The sequence below is a fragment of the Phacochoerus africanus genome, chromosome 14 (genome assembly GCF_016906955.1).
Source record: "Phacochoerus africanus isolate WHEZ1 chromosome 14, ROS_Pafr_v1, whole genome shotgun sequence".
Taxonomy (NCBI): Eukaryota; Metazoa; Chordata; class Mammalia; order Artiodactyla; family Suidae; genus Phacochoerus; species Phacochoerus africanus.
Window position 1 is genome coordinate 36966368 of NC_062557.1, and position 17780 is coordinate 36984147.

At 37.8% G+C, this 17780-nt stretch overlaps 1 protein-coding gene across 11 annotated transcripts in view; it reads right to left on the minus strand.

The window, feature by feature from the left end:
* Nucleotides 1–17780, minus strand: part of BCAS3 (BCAS3 microtubule associated cell migration factor) — a 580473-nt gene that overhangs the window by 316501 nt on the left and 246192 nt on the right. For 6 of the 11 annotated variants that reach the window (XM_047759067.1, XM_047759072.1, XM_047759064.1 and 3 more), the window contains 4 exons: nt 16333–16377; nt 7792–7916; nt 5443–5608; nt 2713–2813 (listed from right to left, as the gene is read on the minus strand). In XM_047759067.1, coding sequence (XP_047615023.1) covers nt 2713–2813; nt 5443–5608; nt 7792–7916; nt 16333–16377 — 437 coding nt within the window. The remainder of the gene's footprint in view (nt 1–2712; nt 2814–5442; nt 5609–7791; nt 7917–16332; nt 16378–17780) is intronic. The other 5 variants (XM_047759073.1, XM_047759070.1, XM_047759071.1 and 2 more) reach the window with 1 other exon arrangement.

Here is a 17780-nt window from a genome sequence, read left to right on the forward strand (position 1 = left end):
TTCTGTCTCATTCCATTCAATTAACACAGGTAGGAAATATGACTACAGTTAAGAATACAAACTTTGGGGTTTTTATTTTCTTCACTAAATTGAGGGAAGATGTCTTTAGGGTTCCAGGCAGGTTCCCTTTCCCTCCTCACCAGTCACCCTTTTGCTAAACATTGTTGATCAGCTAGCAGTGTACTTATTATGATTACAGCTCTGGAAGGGGAGGGGGGATTCCTTGCTAAACATCCTGCTCCCCCACTCTCTTCTCCCTGAGACAAAGTCTCTTTCCCACTGCCATTTACATCATTCTTTGTAAATTATTATTATAATTTCCGGAGTTTGTACAAGTTTGCTTCCCTTGATCACAGATCCAAATACAACTGAAGAAAATGCTGGCAACATTTGTGAAGTCTGCTTTACAGTTTTACTCCAAATGGTTATGTTTGAAAATACTTTTGTCTTTTTTCTTTTCTTTTTTTTTTTTCTTTAAGGGCCACACCCTAGGGCATAGGGAGGTTCCCAGGCTAGGGGTCAATTTGGAGTTGTAGCCACCAGCCTACACCACAGTCACAGCAATGCTGGATCCGAGCCATGTCTGTCACCTACACCACAGCCCAGAGCAACACCAGATCCTTAACCCACTGAGCAGGGCCAGGGATTAAATCTGCATGCTCTTGGATACTAGTCAGATTTGTTACCACTAAGCCAAGATGGGAACTCCCTGAAAATACTTTTAATAATATATTTACCAACAGTCTGCAAACTGGGAAATAAGAAGTGATTTTCAATATGGATAAGTACCACCAAGAGGTACAGTATGCAAATCATCTTTTCCAATGGTTTTGGTACGGGTTTCTTGAGAAAAAGCAAGAAGGTAATAAGAAAGTCTTCTTCATGAGGCCCTAACTTGTATAAAAGGCTGAATGGATGGCCAGGTAAAGGCATTTTTTCTAAACCAGCTCCGGCACTGCTTTCATCAGCTGTATTTCAGCTTTTACTCCTCTGATGCAGATGTCCATGTTTTGCATATTTAATTGCATCTGTCATGTAATATACTCTCTTGTCCAGGACTCTCATTCAAACAGCCTTTCTTTAAAATCCAGGGTAGGAGTTCCCACTGTGGCTCAGTGGTAAAGACCCCAACTAGTATCTGTGAGGATGTGGGTTCAATCCTTGGCTTCGATCAGTGAACATTGATATTATATAAATGCCATGTTTTTTCCAAGTCATAGGACAGAGTTAAATACATGCTTAGATACCCAGAATCTAACAACTTTTTGTATTCAGTTGCTTGAACCAGAAAGCCATTTACCTATTATCCCTCTATGGAAGTTTTGGCAACTTAAGTCATTGTTCTCATAATTCAATGTATAACCTTCTTTCATGCATCCATCTCATTTTATGTTTTGATTAAATACCTGTCTCCCAAATTAGACAGTGAATTCACTGAGGATGGAAGCAGCATACTATCCACATTTAAAGCAGGAGTGCCTGTTGCATAGAAGTCACTCAATAAAAACGTGCTAGAAGAATCAGTGAGTTCAATTACATAAGAGAGCGAGACTGTCAACTATTTGCTACAATTACGGAGTTTCATAACTGTAGAGCAAAGTCAATAAACTTTCTCTACTTCCAGTATAACACAGAACACATGATAAACATAAAATCATTTTAGAAATATTTTACTTTATGCCACATAATAAGTTTGATACAACAAAACTCCATTAAAAAAATGTCAATGGCGATTTTTAGAAAGTTTTTTAAAAACATGCAGTCCTCAATACCATCAAGTTAAATTAAGGATCCAGTCAATTCTACAAAATGGAATTATAATTGTAAAGAATTTTTAATTCTCTAACCATAAACTGGATGAAAAATATTAAATGATCTTTTCAGGCCTCACCTACAAAGAACGCTGTTCCTGGTTCAATGTACTTTTTCTCAAGTTAAAAAAAAAAAAGAGGCTGGATCAATCTCTACAAATGTTAGAGCTTAAGTATAAACATAAACAAATAAAAACCCAACACAGGAGTTCCCGTCGTGGCTCAGCGGTTAATAAATCTGACTAGCATCCATGAGGACGCAGGTTCGATCCCTGGCCTTGCTTAGGGGGTTAAAGATCTGGCATTGCCTTGACCTGTGGTGTAGGTCCCAGACGCAGCTCGGATCCTGCATTGCTGTGGCCGTAGTATAGGCTGGCAGCTACAGCCTGATTTGACCCCTAGCCTGAGAACCTCCATATAGCACAGATGCAGCCCTAAAAAGCAAAAAAAAAAAAAAAAAAAACAAAAAACACACAAAACCCAGTGCAGTTGTAATCACTCCCTCATTTCTGCAAGTAAAATTCTAGAAGAAGAAAAAAATGCTGATACAATTTCACAGTGAAAAATGCTGAACTTTGTTTCAGGTCAGAAATAGATTCCCATTTTATGAAACCTGATGATATACTTGTATCCTCATCTTTTAAAAAAATGTTGAGCCCACCTGATATTCCCCATCAGCTGATATAACTGCCACAGTCTGTGGACAGCCAGAGGCACACTTAATGTGTGTTAAAGCTTATAGCAAAGGCTTGCGTTCAGTATCTCACTTGCCCCGGTCTGACTGTTTATGGCCTCTGGCCTCTGGACCGGGAGTAATATACATGGTTGCATTACAAGTCAGCATTTACAGATGACATTTAAATACCATATGGAAGGAAAAACAACAACAAAAACTACTCACGGCCAGCAAGCAGGAACTGATAATACTGCACTGCATCTGCAGCGAGGAGCAGAGGGTGGTTTGCATTAAATGGTGGTTGCAATTCATTCCATTGAGGAGTTCTAAGGAAACAGCAGAAGAAGAAGAATATTCAAGTTTCATAGATGAGATGTAAATCACTATCACTGTCACCACTTACAGAGATTGATACATCTCTGTAATCATTAAAATGAACTTCTTGGAGTGCTGAAAACCTGAAACACAAAACCATCCGCTTAGAAAGAATAAAAAGGTGGCAATGAGTCACACAAATTACAAAGAGCCGATATTAGTACAATAGCTGACGACCTTCCCATATGAGAGACAAGATACTCAAAACACTGAGGAAGTGTGGAATTAGAATGTCACAATTAATTTTGGCCTAATTTCTGACAATGGTTAGAAATCGCTAATAGAATGTGTGTATATTTCAAAATGAAATAAAATGTGTAAAAGTGGTTAAAAAAAAAAACATAGTTAATGGTTGACTGACTATAGACCGAATTAGCATCTGAGTTCCAAAATAAGCCACTTATTTCAATGATGGTTCAGTAATTTTAATTAGATCTGCACACTCCTAAATAGCTTGATAAATAAGATATCGATCAGGTCAATCTAGTGCAATAAAGTAGTAGGAAAGAATGCTGGAGCCTCCAAAAATCAATATAAGAATATTTTAAAATGTCAAAAGGAGAGAGATCATTTTCATATCCGTTTTTGTCTGTTTCCTTCCATACATATCAGGACCAATTTTTTTCTGGCTGGCTCTCCTGTACCACTGTACACTATACTGAACAGGTTTTAGTCTAGATTTTATTTCTCCCTCTTTATACTAGATTATAAAAGTTCTAATGATTATATACTTTTGAGAAGGACTGTTAATAAACATTTCTATAGCGATCAACCATTATATCTTGAGGAATCACGTTTTAGGAAACTTTCCTTTGGTAATCATAGGTTTTTCCCTACCTTACCCACACAGCCTCAGTCAATATAGATTAGTTTCTAACTTCTAGAATTTTATGTAAGTGGAATGAGTGTGTCCTTCTTTTGTCCTCATTCTCCCAGGAAAATTATTTGGATGTACCCCTGTTATTGTGTTTTTGGATAATTCATTCATTTTAAAAGTTGAGATGCAACTTACATACAATATATAGTATACAATCTACCCACTTGAATTTTTACTAGTTTGTGCACCTATCACCACAGTCAATTTTCATCATCCCCCAAAGAAACCCTGTACCCATTAAGCAAAGAGGATAGGCTATGGGGGAAGGATGGACTTGGAGTTTGGGATGGAAATGTTCTAAAATTAGGTTGTGATGCTTGTTATACAACTATAAATATGATAGAATTTGTTGAATTAAAAAATAAAAATCAAATATAAGGGAGTTCCCGTCGTGGCGCAGTAGTTAACGAATCCGACTAGGAACCATGAGGTTGCAGGTTCGGTCCCTGCCCTTGCTCAGTGGGTTACCCATCCGGCGTTGCCGTGAGCTGTGGTGTAGGTTGCAGACACGGCCCGGATCCTGCGTTGCTGTGGCTCTGGCGTAGGCCGGTGGCTACAGCTCCGATTCAACCCCTAGCCTGGGAACCTCCATATGCCGCGGGAGCGGCCCAAGAAATAGCAACAACAACAACAACAACAACAACAAAAAGACCAAAAAAAAAATCAAATATAAGAAACTTCCCAGTCCATTTATATTAGTTTCAATTCCCCATAATGACTATCTCCAGGTACTCTCTATTTGAACTGAGCATGAGACTGGAAATAGGGGAAGCACTAAAACCCTTTATGTGGGATAGGAAAAAAACACCTAGGTCCTAAAAAAGGTGACACAAAGACGCAAAGAGAAAGGAGTTCAAAGAAAGATATTCTCCAAGGCATGTGCCAAAGACAACTGAAAAGACATGGCCACACAAAAATCTGTACACAAATATTCTTAGGAGCATAATTCATTGCAGCTAAACAGTAGAAATGTCCAAATCAACTGATGAATGGATCAATAAAATATAGTACCTCCATGCAATGGAATATTATACAGCCCTAAAAAAGAAGTGATGTTCTGCTACATGCTATAATATGGATGGACCTTAAAACCATTATGCAAAGTGAAGGAAGTCAGGTATAGCAGGTAACATAGTGTATGATTCTATTAATATGAAATGTCCAAAGTAAGCAGATCCAAACTGGTGGTTACCTAGGGCTTAAGGGTTGAAGAAAAATGAGGGATGACTACTATTGGGAACAGGGTTTCTTTTGGGGATGATGAAAACTGACTGTGGTGAGAGGTGCACAACCTAGTGAAAATTCGAGTGGGTGAATAGTGTTCTATGTATTATCTGTAAGTTGCATCTCAATTTTAAAAATGAATGAATTATCCAAAGTGCCACAAAGGGATACACCCAAATAATTTTCCTGGAAGGATGAAGACCAAGGGAGTACACATTGATTCCATTTACATAAAGTTCTAGAAATTAGAAACTAATCTATATTGACTGAGGCCCAGTGGGTGAAGTAGGGATAAAGAGGAGAAGGAGTGAGAGATGATGAAAAGACACAACAAAACATCTGGGGTGATGCATATATTTATAATGCTAATTGTTGTGATGGTTTCACAGCTGTGTATCCATGTGTCAAACCTTATCAAATTGTACACTTATAATATGGCACACACCTCAACAAAGCTGTTTAAAAAAGAGAGAGATTACCTAACCAGAGTCCAGCTGGCTCGAGGAGATGTCATCATTTCTAGTGGGGTGTCATCGCTAATCTTGGGGGCTGTGCTGAGTGGCCGTGGCTCCATCACGTGCTCCACTAAGGTTCCGTAGCAGCTAATAATGTACAGGGATTCAACTACAACTTGTTTGGACTGATCTACAAAACAGAAACATAGAACCTAGATATGTAATACTGGCAAAAAAAAAGAGCACAGCATAATTTTTACAACTTACTGACTTTTCAGTCTATTCTGAAGGCCAGGATTTTTTTTCACATGGTACCTGAACGTTGTCTCTTTCAAGTAGATGCTAATGAATATGCACATCTCTATGCTATCAAAATATTTTTCAATCTTAAGCCATTTATTTCAAGATTGGTATAAATATACTTAAAATGCTAATATGCTGAAACAATATCCTACAGTCTTCTGGATTTCCCTGCAATGTAGTAATATGTCCCACATTTATGAAAAATGAATGCTGGAGTTCCCATGGTGGCTCAGTGGTTAACAAATCTGACTAGGAACCATGAGATTGCGGGTTCGATCCCTGACCTCGCTCAGTGGGTTAAGGATCCGGTGTTGCCAAGTGAGATGTGGTGTAGGCTGCAGATGCGGCTTAGATCTGGCATGGCTGTGGCTGTGGTGTAGGCCAGCGGCTATGGCTCTGATTAGACCCCTACCCTGGGAACCTCCATATGCCGAGGGAGCGGCCCTAGAAAAGGCAAAAAAAAAAAAAAAAGAATGCTGTCAGGTGGGACTGTGAAGGACAGACTGAAAAGGAAGCCTGCAAGGATTAAGATTTAGTTACACCAGATGTACCAACTCAATTGCATGAGAAACTCTCTTTCTGTCTAAATCAGCCTAACTTCTCATCTACTTTCTCTCAGAAAATGTTCTTTAAATTTCTGTATTCAAACAAACAAACAAATGAAAAACGCACACATCCTCCAGCCCGCAGATCCATCGACCTTCTATTTACCCTGGGCTCACTGGTCCCCAGGGTAAATGAAGACCAGTCACACTCTGAGGTCAGGTGCTCAATGTGGATCTAATCAAATGACTTTATAAGACGTACACATGTCCTCACTACCGAAACAGGTTTAGTCCTCTATCTTGGGTTTTACGGTAAACCTAGGAGCATACAAAACCACTCATGAATGCTGGGTGGGTCACCTTATCTCTATGCCAGCAGAATCAATTACAGCTGATTTGAGAACACGGCTAATGACCAGTCAGGGGGACATAATGGGGTACCAAGTTAAAAGGGTAATTAGAACAGAAGGGAGAAGCATTTGAAATCGAGCTTCACAGAGGGTTTTAACTAGTAACAAAAAGTCATTTTGATAGCATCATTAAAGCTACGGAGGGAACAAAAAAATAAAGATGGGATAAGCAAATGGAAGGCTTGCATACTGTGCTGTCTCCTCTCCCACTCAGGTAAAGAGCCTGCTGTGCCTGCGATCCTGTTTCCAAGGAAAGGGCCACTGAAAGGCGATAACAAGGCGGAGGGCTGATGTCTGACCGCCAGCATCCAGCGTAAAGGAGAAGCCATTTTGCCAAGAACAATACAGCCTGCGACTCATCGGAAAAGTGCCCAGCTTGTGACCTACTTTAATGGTACTACAATAATAAGGGGAATTTTTTCAGTCAAAATTAAACACTCGGTCCACGAACGTCGGTATTCGTTTACACACGGAAACAGTAAGGCATCACGTTAAAACGTTTTTATGTATTGATTCTGGCAGTCAAAGCGGGGCTTTTTAAAAATACAATATAAATGCAAAGGGACAGTGGTTACCATTAAAAATGAACCTTATTTCTGAGCGGGAGCCTGGCTTTATCGCTTAAGCTATCACATGGCAGAGTTGTTGCCAATCATGTTTTCAGTTGAGATCCAGCACCTGAAAATAGGGGTTCCAACTAAGCTACCCTCGCCTACTGAGGTATGCTTTTTTAGCTACGATAAACTCACTGATCTCAAGGCTTCCATCTCTAAAATACGGACAACATTTTTCCTCTCCATACTTGAGACAACGGCATGAAATTCGCTTGAGAAAATGTAAAATGCATAATGGTAGGGAATTGACAGCATTAAGAACACTGTGTACATCACCCGAAAAACAAAATAAAAACACTCAATGGACAATTTATTTCACATTTACAGGGAGAGGACAGCCCTTCTTCTTAATGAGACTTGAATAGTGAGGAACAACATGTTAATTGAGTGTAGATTTTTTTCTATTATTGGGTTTAAGATTATTCAAAGAGAACGGCTATGAGTTTTCCTCAAGAAATTAAGATTACAAACGGGAAGTTTAACTTCAGTACAAATACATACCTTTTTCTCTTTTCAGACCTGCGTTATTTGCAAACCATGACCGGGATGTCCCAAACGTTGCAGCCACACAAAATTCTCCGCCCATCGATTTGCTGGGTGAAATTTGTGAAGGTGGTTTAACTTTGCTTAAAATATAAAGTGATAGAAAAAAAAAATTACCAGGATGAATCACAGTCCTCGAGATAATGTCCTAGTTCCCTTAAAATTCCACCCATGGGTATTCAAACCCTCACATGTTGTCATGCATTGGGCCTTAAGTATTACAGGTGGTTGTGAGACTGTGACCCACGCTAAAAGTAAAACCAGTTTGAAATCCCAGGGTATTATCAGAATAGCAACTTAGAAGAGCAATAAAAAAATTAGCATCTTTTTGAAGAACGTGCTGGCAAAATCCAAGTCAACTCATTTGAGATAGATGACATTTCGCTGGATATTTCCAAGTAGAACAACAGAAACCAACATAAACACCTCGTAATAATCAAACAGTTTCTCATTTCATTTTAACATATAAAATGTGGGACTGACAACACAGTTGAATGGAGACAGCATGGGTGAAAATACGAGATGATACAGAATGGAACCCTGAGGATGCTCTCAGCCATCATGCTATGCGTGGTTAGACAACCACCAGGAGTACATCTGAAGATCTAATGCAACTACAGTCACTGATCTTCCTATTTATGGTTTATTTGTGTGTGTGTGTGTGTGTGTGTGTGGATCTGTGAAAATGATAGGTCTATTCTCGCTGTATCTCGTTTTTTGGTTTTTATTTTATTTTTGTTTTTTAGGGCCACGCCGGCAGCATATGGAGGTTCCCAGGCCAGAGGTCAAATCGGAGCTGTAGCCACCAGCCTACGCCAGAGCCACAGCAACGTGGGATCCGAGCTGCATCTGCGACCTACACCACAGCTCACGGCAACGCCGGAGCCTTAGCCAACTGAGTGAGGCCAGGGATTAAGCCCGCATCCTCATGGATGACAGTCGGGTTCATTAACCACAGAGCCACGACGGGAACTCCTCTCATATGTTTGAAGAAACATTAAGTAACCTGCTACCTGACCTAACTCCCAGAAGTTCTTGCCTTCCTCTCTGTTTTCCCCAACTCAGCCTTCAGCTTTTAATGCCATCACCTTCTGAAATCAACCTTTCATCTTCTTTCAAATCCTGTATTTCTCTTCTCTCTCAATTTGTCCAAGGCTGCCCTGTGTTCATTAGCGAGTTCGCCAAGAGCCTTGGATAAATGGTGGTATTATATTTTCTCTGATTCATAGACCAAGAAATACTCTCACTGTACACTGGTCAGGATCACAGCCCAGTCGGGGCCCAAGAATAACAGAGCTCTGAGGTTCCAACGCTGCCTGGCTTCAGTGTCAAATAACATTTCTACCTTTGCTTGCTCACTATCCTTTATCTCTTTATCTTTTCATGAAATATGGTTAGATGCAGAAAGACTGGGTTTTGGAGTGAGGCAAAAACATGAGTCTGAACCCCAGTCCTGCCACCTTTTTCCCCCGCTGTGTGAATGTTAAGTTATGTAACCTCCCAGAGCTCAGCCAACTGATATATAAAATAAAAAGATAGTAACGCTTACTTCATAGGGTTATTTTAAGGAGTGCTGTATGGTATTTGTTCTCAAAGTGGGGTCCCTGGATAACAGTACTGAGAACTTCTCAGACGTTTCAAATATTCATCAGGCCCCACCCCAGACCTACTGATTCTGACACTCTGGAGCATGACAACCTGTTTTTTTGAACAAGCCCTCCAGGAAATGCTGGCACATGCTCAGGTGTAAGAACCGCCGTATTGGGTAACGTGCAGAAAGCACTCAGGGCAGCCTAGCACAGTCTCAATACTAATTATCTTCTACATGGCACAGGGTCTTCAACTGATTTTTTTAAAAATCAGACTTTGCTTTGGTAATCTCAGTTTCCAGGTGGAATGGCACCTGAAATAGTCTCTCACCTACTTTATTTCCCGAGCCTTCTGTTTTAGTATGTCTTCCTGCGAGGGAAAGGGAAAGGTCTGGATCGGGGGCCCCTAGGCTAGGTCTTTTTGGTCTCTGCCAGTGACTGAAGCCATGGTAATGCACGTTGCCATCTACGAAAAGGCCTCTTCTTTCCATCACCAACATTTCTTAAACACTCCAAGTTATTACCCATAAAAATCACATCCATGCCTAAAACACCAACACCAGTCACAGTCAGACTTCCACTGACAGAGAATAAAGACAGGTTTTTTGGAGGTTTTGGTTTTTTTGCTTTTTAGGGCCTCGCCTGTGGCATATGGAAGTTCCCAGGCTAGGGGTCAAATGGGAGCTACAGTGCCGGCTACAACACGGCCACAGCAGCTTGGGATCCAAGCCGAGTCTGTGCCCTACACCACAGCTCACAGCAATGCCGGATCCTTACCCAGTGAGTGAGAGCCAGGGATCGAACCCACAACCTCATGGTTCCTACTTGGATTCGTTTCCGCTGCGCTATAACAGGAACTGATTAAAGACAGCTTTTTTTGGGGAAAAAAAAAGTTTCTGTGATAAAATGAATCTGTTTCTACGGTTTCATGTCCTTTCCGCCTACACCCGGACACGTGCCTTCCCTTGGTTTCTGGGTCACCAGCCTCAGAATTGATCTTTCTAATTAGGATGTTTCTAGCTATGTTGTACTATCTTAGAATGTAAATTTTCCTTCAAAGCCTGTATTTCACATCACTGAACCACTCTTGGTGAGCTATAAGTTCCCAGCATCCTTCAAAGTCTATTGGTCATTTTTAACCATTAAGAGTTTGGGGAGGTTGGAAGGCTGAGGAGAGAGGAAAAACAACAACAACAAAAAAGCCCCATAATTTCTGGAAAGGTGTTTTTCAACTGTGTGACTATGTTTTTACTAGAATCACCATCAAGGAACAATGATAACACACAATGTATAAATAAGCATCACAGGGACAAGTTCAAAGCCTTTGCAAATTACTGAATGCTATTTTTGTTTTTGTTTTTTAACTCTTGTGGTAAGCAACAAGATGGAAAATAAGTGATCATGCCACTTCTTAAGACAGATTATGGTGCATCTTAAGTATGCATCCTAAACAGATCTTAAAATAGTTCCCACAAGGCCAGATAGCTACCTTTGTAACATAATCATCAATTTAGGATTTGGCCAAGCAAGTATCTATTTTGCACATCTATTAGCTTACAGTCTAATCAGTCAATGTTAAAAGCTGAAGTTTCTTGCACTTCCTTCATGTTACATACAACTCAGCTTCTGGATACATAAGTAAAAAGCATCAAGACAGTATCATTTCACATAAACTCATTATCTCCTGAAGAAAATACATATCTTATATTAAACATAGCCTTCAAATTATGAAAAATAATCATTTTTTATTCTTGTACTTCATTATTTCTTCTTGCTTTTCTCATAGGGCTCTCATGAGTCACACTAGTAAAGGTTTGTGTTTAATAAGTGATTAGAAGAGTTTTTAACCCCTGAAAATAATCCGCTACATCCTGCATGACATCAGACTGTGTATTAGGTATTTAGCACATTTAGTGAACATATTCAAAAAAATTATTTTTTTATCATCAATCTACATTTGGAGGGACTGTGGTACTTAAGCAAAATAGAACTTTAGAATACATGCATGTATGTATAAGGTTTTCAGAAAAATAAAAAGGAGAAATAATCTTTAAAAAAGATTTTTATTAATGAAGTATTTTCTATGCGAAATGCCCAAAGGGCAAAAATTTAACATTGATTCAATTTGCCCTTTATCCTAATATTTTAAAAGACCAAGACCAGGAATGCTGGGTGGAAACAGAATTGAACTTTTCCACAATGACCCAGAATATTGCTATTGCAAAATAACCTTTTGTTGGCAGAAGGATAAAACATTGAAAAGTGACATATATGTGAAAGGAATAAAGGAGAAAAGTGTTAGCCTTGTAAAGCATGTTCACTTAGAGATGGTGACCCAACCATTTTAGGAAAGCATTCCACCACTAGGCTTTTTTTCTTTCTTCCTCTCAATATTCCCTTTATCCTCTCAAAGGCATTTAAGAAATCCCATTACATTTGCAAGCTTAAAAAGCATACCTTTAGGTGTCTATATTATTAAATGAATAATTGATATAAAAGTTTTCAACATACAAGGGTTCCAGAAATTCCACTGTGTTATGGTTATAAATGAATATGAAATATACGAAGAGTGCTGGGGACCCCTTTCTGCTGGGAACTCCTGCTCTTAACTCTCTGGAGCCTGTCATAAGTAATCAAGGTCAAAAATTAAAAGAAAAATTTGCCCTAACATAAAGGACTATGGAGTGAATTCAACCTTCACCGTATCAGGCAAAATAATAAGGAAAAAATCACATTAATTAAACTTGGAAAAACAAATGGACAGTGAAAAAACAAGTAAGGTGTGAAATTAAAACTTAGGAGATTAACATTTTCGTTTTTCTTCTTGGAGACGTCACCGTCTAACCACAGAATGAGAAGCATTTTTAATGCCATCACATGTTCTGAGGACATTAACATGACATCTTTGAAAATATTTACAAAGACTACTGAAGTTACCCATCGGCTTTTTATATATTATGTAATCTAGTCAGATAAACATATTGGATTTCTCCGGACTGATTTTTTTTCCTCCACTCTACTGCAAACAGGAAAAAAAAAAAAAAAAAAAAGCAGAACTTTAATGATATAGACTTTAAAATCATAGAAAAATTATGTCCATCTGGATAATTTTACTATGTCTTATAAGATAGGCTGGAAGTGGTGTGTCTGCGGATGGCATGAAAAGCAACAATGAGGTCTGGTGTCTTGTTTGGGACAGAGGCATGGAAAGAGTTAAACCAAGATAGAAGCACCGTTTCTTTCCTTCTCTAAAGGATAAGGGTATAGTCAATACTTTAGTTTAAATTTCAGACACAATACTGATCTAAGAATTACAAGTGGTATTATGCCGTTCTATTAAAGAGGAAAAACTTTTCATTATATTCTCGCTGTGATTAGGCTTTCAAAAGAAATTTAGAAGTTTTCTCTCATTCTCAATTTTTTTTAATTTATTTTTTATTGTTATTTCCCCCAACACACTTTTTTTTTTTCAAACTGTACAGCACGGGGACCCAGTTACACATACATGTATACATAATTTTTTTAAAAATAACAACTAAGATGGAAACTAAAAGGATTTAATTTTAAAGACATTAATAATATAGTTAACATTATTCTATCACAAATTATTCCTAAAGATTTGAGATTTATGTAAACCTTCTCCTCTCCATATAAATATTTCCTTCTAAAAATGAAATTATATTTTTTCATATTCTCAAAGAAAACGATTAGCTTTTTTTGAAAAAGATTAGTTTAAAGGAACTGTTTATAAACAGACTGAATACTCTCAGTGCTAATTAAAACTTAAAGATAATTTGATACGTAAGTTTTAACTCTGCTTTAAAATGTACCTTATATACTACAAAGACAGGTTATGTGTAAGAGGTATATTCAAATGGAGTACTTTTTGTCTACCCTATTGTGCATAAATTTTGTCTTTTGCTTAGTCAAAAACAGTAGTAGTTTAAACACAATATTAGACGCAGATGAGTATGACAAATACTCGTGACTTATTTGTAATACTGAAAAGCAAAATGCATTTTAAAAATTTCACAATGTGTATTTCTCTTAAATGTTCTGCATTAAAAAGTGTATCATGTATATGATTCTTTAAATCATTTTATACCATCATTTAAATTAAAAAATCCTGGAGGATACACAATCTCCAGAATGTACAAAATGGTTAAAGTGTCAAACATGACCTGAACAGATAACTTTGCAACAAGCTTACTTGGTTGTCAAAGGAAAAGATATTGTTATAAACTGACTCCTCTGGAACGGAATGAATTTAAACAATTAAAACAGTTCGTCAAAAGATGAAGAATTAGTAGAAACTGAGATCACTCAAAAGCAAAACCTTAGCTAAATATAAATGGTTCAACTTGAACACAATAAAAAAAATTCGGATGAAATTTCTTTACCATTCTAAAAGGAACTCTAAAATTTTCATATTCTTCCAAAATACAGATATTATCCTAGACTGGAAGTCCTATAAACTTCATAAAGAATTCACTTCGCATCATGTTTTATTTCAAAATGGTAAATAAAAACATTCTCAGGTTGAATGTTAAATATCATGGAGAACAGTAAAAACTCTTGAAACAAAGACGCTCTGAGAAACAACATGGAAGAAGTTGTCAAATTTATATTCATTTTGCTGCCTTAATTTGAGGTTTCATTAAGATCTTAATGGGAAAAACATGCCCCACCAGTAAAGGGATGTATTTTAAAGGAGGATCTTTTAGGCTGTATAAGTGACTAAGAACGAGTTTCTTGTGAGCTAACGATGGCATCAAACAAACCACAAAGCAGTCTTCTAAAAGACAGGCCGTGATTTAAAAGTCTACTATATTTCATATATCCCTTTCTTTAATCTGGCTCTTTTAATCTTGTTTCAACCTCAAATCATTTCTGGTTGACAAGTGCTTTTGCTTAAATTTGAGGAGCACATAAGCTGTGGAAGGCATGGCCTTTTCTTATTTCACATACAACATTTGTCATCTTTGCGTCTACACTCAAACTGCAATCTTTGTTAACATAGGAAAACACTTTCCTTTGTACTTAAAATGAGAAATTTATCCTAAGATGGAATTTAATTCTAAATTGAGTCTACAAAGAAAGGCTGTCAAATGCTGACGCTGGCATTTAAAAACGGACTGTTCACTACAAGCTCCTGAGTAAGACCCATGTATCTCATTTGTTTCTGGAAGAAATCTGGTTAACAGAGAGAATAAAGATTCTCTTTCAGGAAAGTTTCACTCATTGATACCCTGATTTTGTTTAGAATAGTTTCACAATCTGTATCCTAATTCCGATGCTGCATTTTATAGAGGAAATTTTTATGATCATTTGTCGCCCTATCCTAAAATGAAATCTTCAGATGTTCCTGAACCATATAAACATGAAATTAGTTTTTGTCAAATTATTTGAGTTTCTTTTTGTCCTAGTATAACGGGACAGTGTGAACAAGTCTCAGGAGCAGTTATGAGACCTGCACATATACACATGTGATATGCAGAGCCCTTGTAAGCATTCTGACTAAATTTATAAAATTGGTATAACTTCCATTAACCAAAACGTCCTTGGGGCTTATCATGCAAACAAACCAATAAATAAAACACATGATCTAATCGGAACAAGTTTCTTTTCAAAAATAGTATTTTTCGGAGTTCCCGTCGTGGCGCCGTGGTTAATGAATCCGACTAGGAACCATGAGGTTGCGGGTTCGGTCCCTGCCCTTGCTCAGTGGGTTAACGATCCGGCGTTGCCGTGAGCTGTGGTGTAGGTTGCAGACGCGGCTCGGATCCCACGTTGCTGTGGCTCTGGCGTAGGCCGTGGCTACAGCTCTGATTCGACCCCTAGCCTGGGAACCTCCATACGCCGCGGGAGCGGCCCAAGAAATAGCAACAACAACAACAACAAAAAAAAAAAAAAATAGTATTTTTCCCTTAAACCAGAAAAGAAACCATAGCAGTAGCTGCTAACATTTACTGAGCTTTTAGTATGTGCCAGGCACTGTTGTAAGCAATGTATATTGTCAGTTCAACGAATCCTCATAATGAACCTAGGAGGCAGGTGCTACTAGTAACTTCTTAATTTAATAGAATTAAGGAAACCAAGAAAGAGAAAGGTTTTAGAAAACTGCCCAAGATCATATAAGCAGTTAAGTGTGTGAGTTTTAGACCTAGGCAGTCTGATTCTGGAGCCCTGACTCTTAATTATGATGTTAAACATATTATGTTAGTTTCTAAATAGACTCTATGTCTTGTCTGTACATAAAAGCATTAACTCTACTCTGTTTCTTTTCTATGATCACCACCACTAAGATGGACAAAGTTGGATTTGATGGACTCATATAATAGTACTAAATAGGTTATGGGAAGTAGGTGTTAATAACTCAAAATAATTAATGATTCAGGAGTTTTTACGTGAAACACAAATTTCTTTATGTAGCTCCTTAAATACCTAAACTATTCGAAACAGAACTGACTCTTGTTCTTTTGGTACCAAATAAAATGCAATAAAAATTTATAGGGTATTTTTAGTATACCTTAAACATACTTATATTTCAAAATAAATCATGTCTTCACATGCTCAGTGTGTCAGGTAGGGAGTTTCTATCACAATAATACTCAAAGGTTTAAACTTGCGGCTTAGCCTTGTCTTATATACTAGCATTATGAGAGAATTGTTCTAATTTCTTTTTTTAATCTTAATCTATGATTTTTTATATGAAGAAATAAAGTGAAACCAAGAAAGCTTCTCTTCTCAAGCTGAAAAACCAACATTCATATCTGACCTACAAATTATTCAGTAATTCGGTGCATCTATCTGTGATCAGGCCATGCAACTGAAAACAAGGTACAAAACAGAGTTACTTTCTGAAAGTACAGCAAATGAATTAGGCATGCGGGACTCAACTGGGACTCACCATGGAGCTTTTATGGAAAAACACCCCGCTCCAAACAGATAAGGCCTTCATGGAAAAGGGGGGAAAATGCACAGAAAATTAGAGGAAAATTCATTTCACATTAACAAATCATGTACATCATACTGTTATAGAGGATGGATAAAATAACTGAAAAAAATCAGTAATCATTTGCAATTCTGCCATAGATACTAACAAGTCTGATAAAACCAAGAAACAGAATGATGCATAGTAACAAGTCCCTTAATTTTCATAGGATTAGAGATTTCAAAATGCTCTCTTTCCCCCCCTTTTCTAGAGCACCCCTGTAGGGTTCCTAAGGAAAAATAAAATTCACTTTGGAGGCCCTTTAAAATAAAGTACAAGTTAAATGGAATAATCAGATGGAGAAAAGAGTGGGACCAGTTGCAACAGATGTGTGGTTGTGTGACACGAAATGTTTAAAACTAGGGAAAGAGGACTCAATAAAAATTTTGATAAGCAGTGTTTGCTGTTCACCAGGTGTAGTCTCAGAGCCATAGAAAGAAAGCATATATTTTCTAAGCTGCTTAATTATAGTAAGTAATTGCATATTGCTGCTCAAAGAAACACTAGATACAAGTCTATACAGTATGACATTTCCATTTTAGGGTCGCACTGCAAGAAACCAGCATTTCTCATACTAGTGAGAGAGTTAGCTTCCTCGACATGAGCTATACTGGGCTAGATTGAAATACATGAAACTAAAGCCACAACTTCTTTCAAAGGCAGACTTCAACGGCACACATATTTATTCCTAATACTCTGTTCACATTATTTAAGACATGCTATGCATATTTGCACAGAAAGATTAAGTGATCTAATTGTATCCAGAACAAAACATTGCTGTTACATCTAACATTTGGAAGGAAGACATAACAAATTGAGAAGGAAAGAGTAGTGTATAACTTGGGTATTTTTTTTCTTCAACATTCGTGCTAGGAACATTAAAAAAGAAAAATCCTGACCACTGGCCTGGGAATTTACGCATGCCAAAGGTGAGGCCAAAGAAAAAGAAAGTCAGAAAGACAGAAAGACAGACAGAGAGACAGAAAGAAAGAAAGAAAAAGGAAGGAAAAAAAGAAAGGAGGGAGAGAGAGAGAGGAAAGAAGGAAGGAAGGAAGGAAGGAAGGAAAGAGAGAGAGAGAGAGAGAGAAAGAAAGAAAGAAAGAGGATGGAGGGAGGGAGGAAGGTCCTGCTAAATAGCACCAATCTCCACGTGAATTGAGTATATTTGTCCACGAACTGAAACTTGAGGAAAATATGTTAACAACGCTGAGTACAATTCTGAGGACTGAAGCATAGAAGCTACAAAGAAAGGAACAGAAAAGCAAGATACTAATTAAAAGAATGAGTTGGAAGATAGAGATGGAAGAAAAGAGACTTTACAGATGGTGTCAATACAAAGCAAGGAAATCCCTCCCACAGGTAAT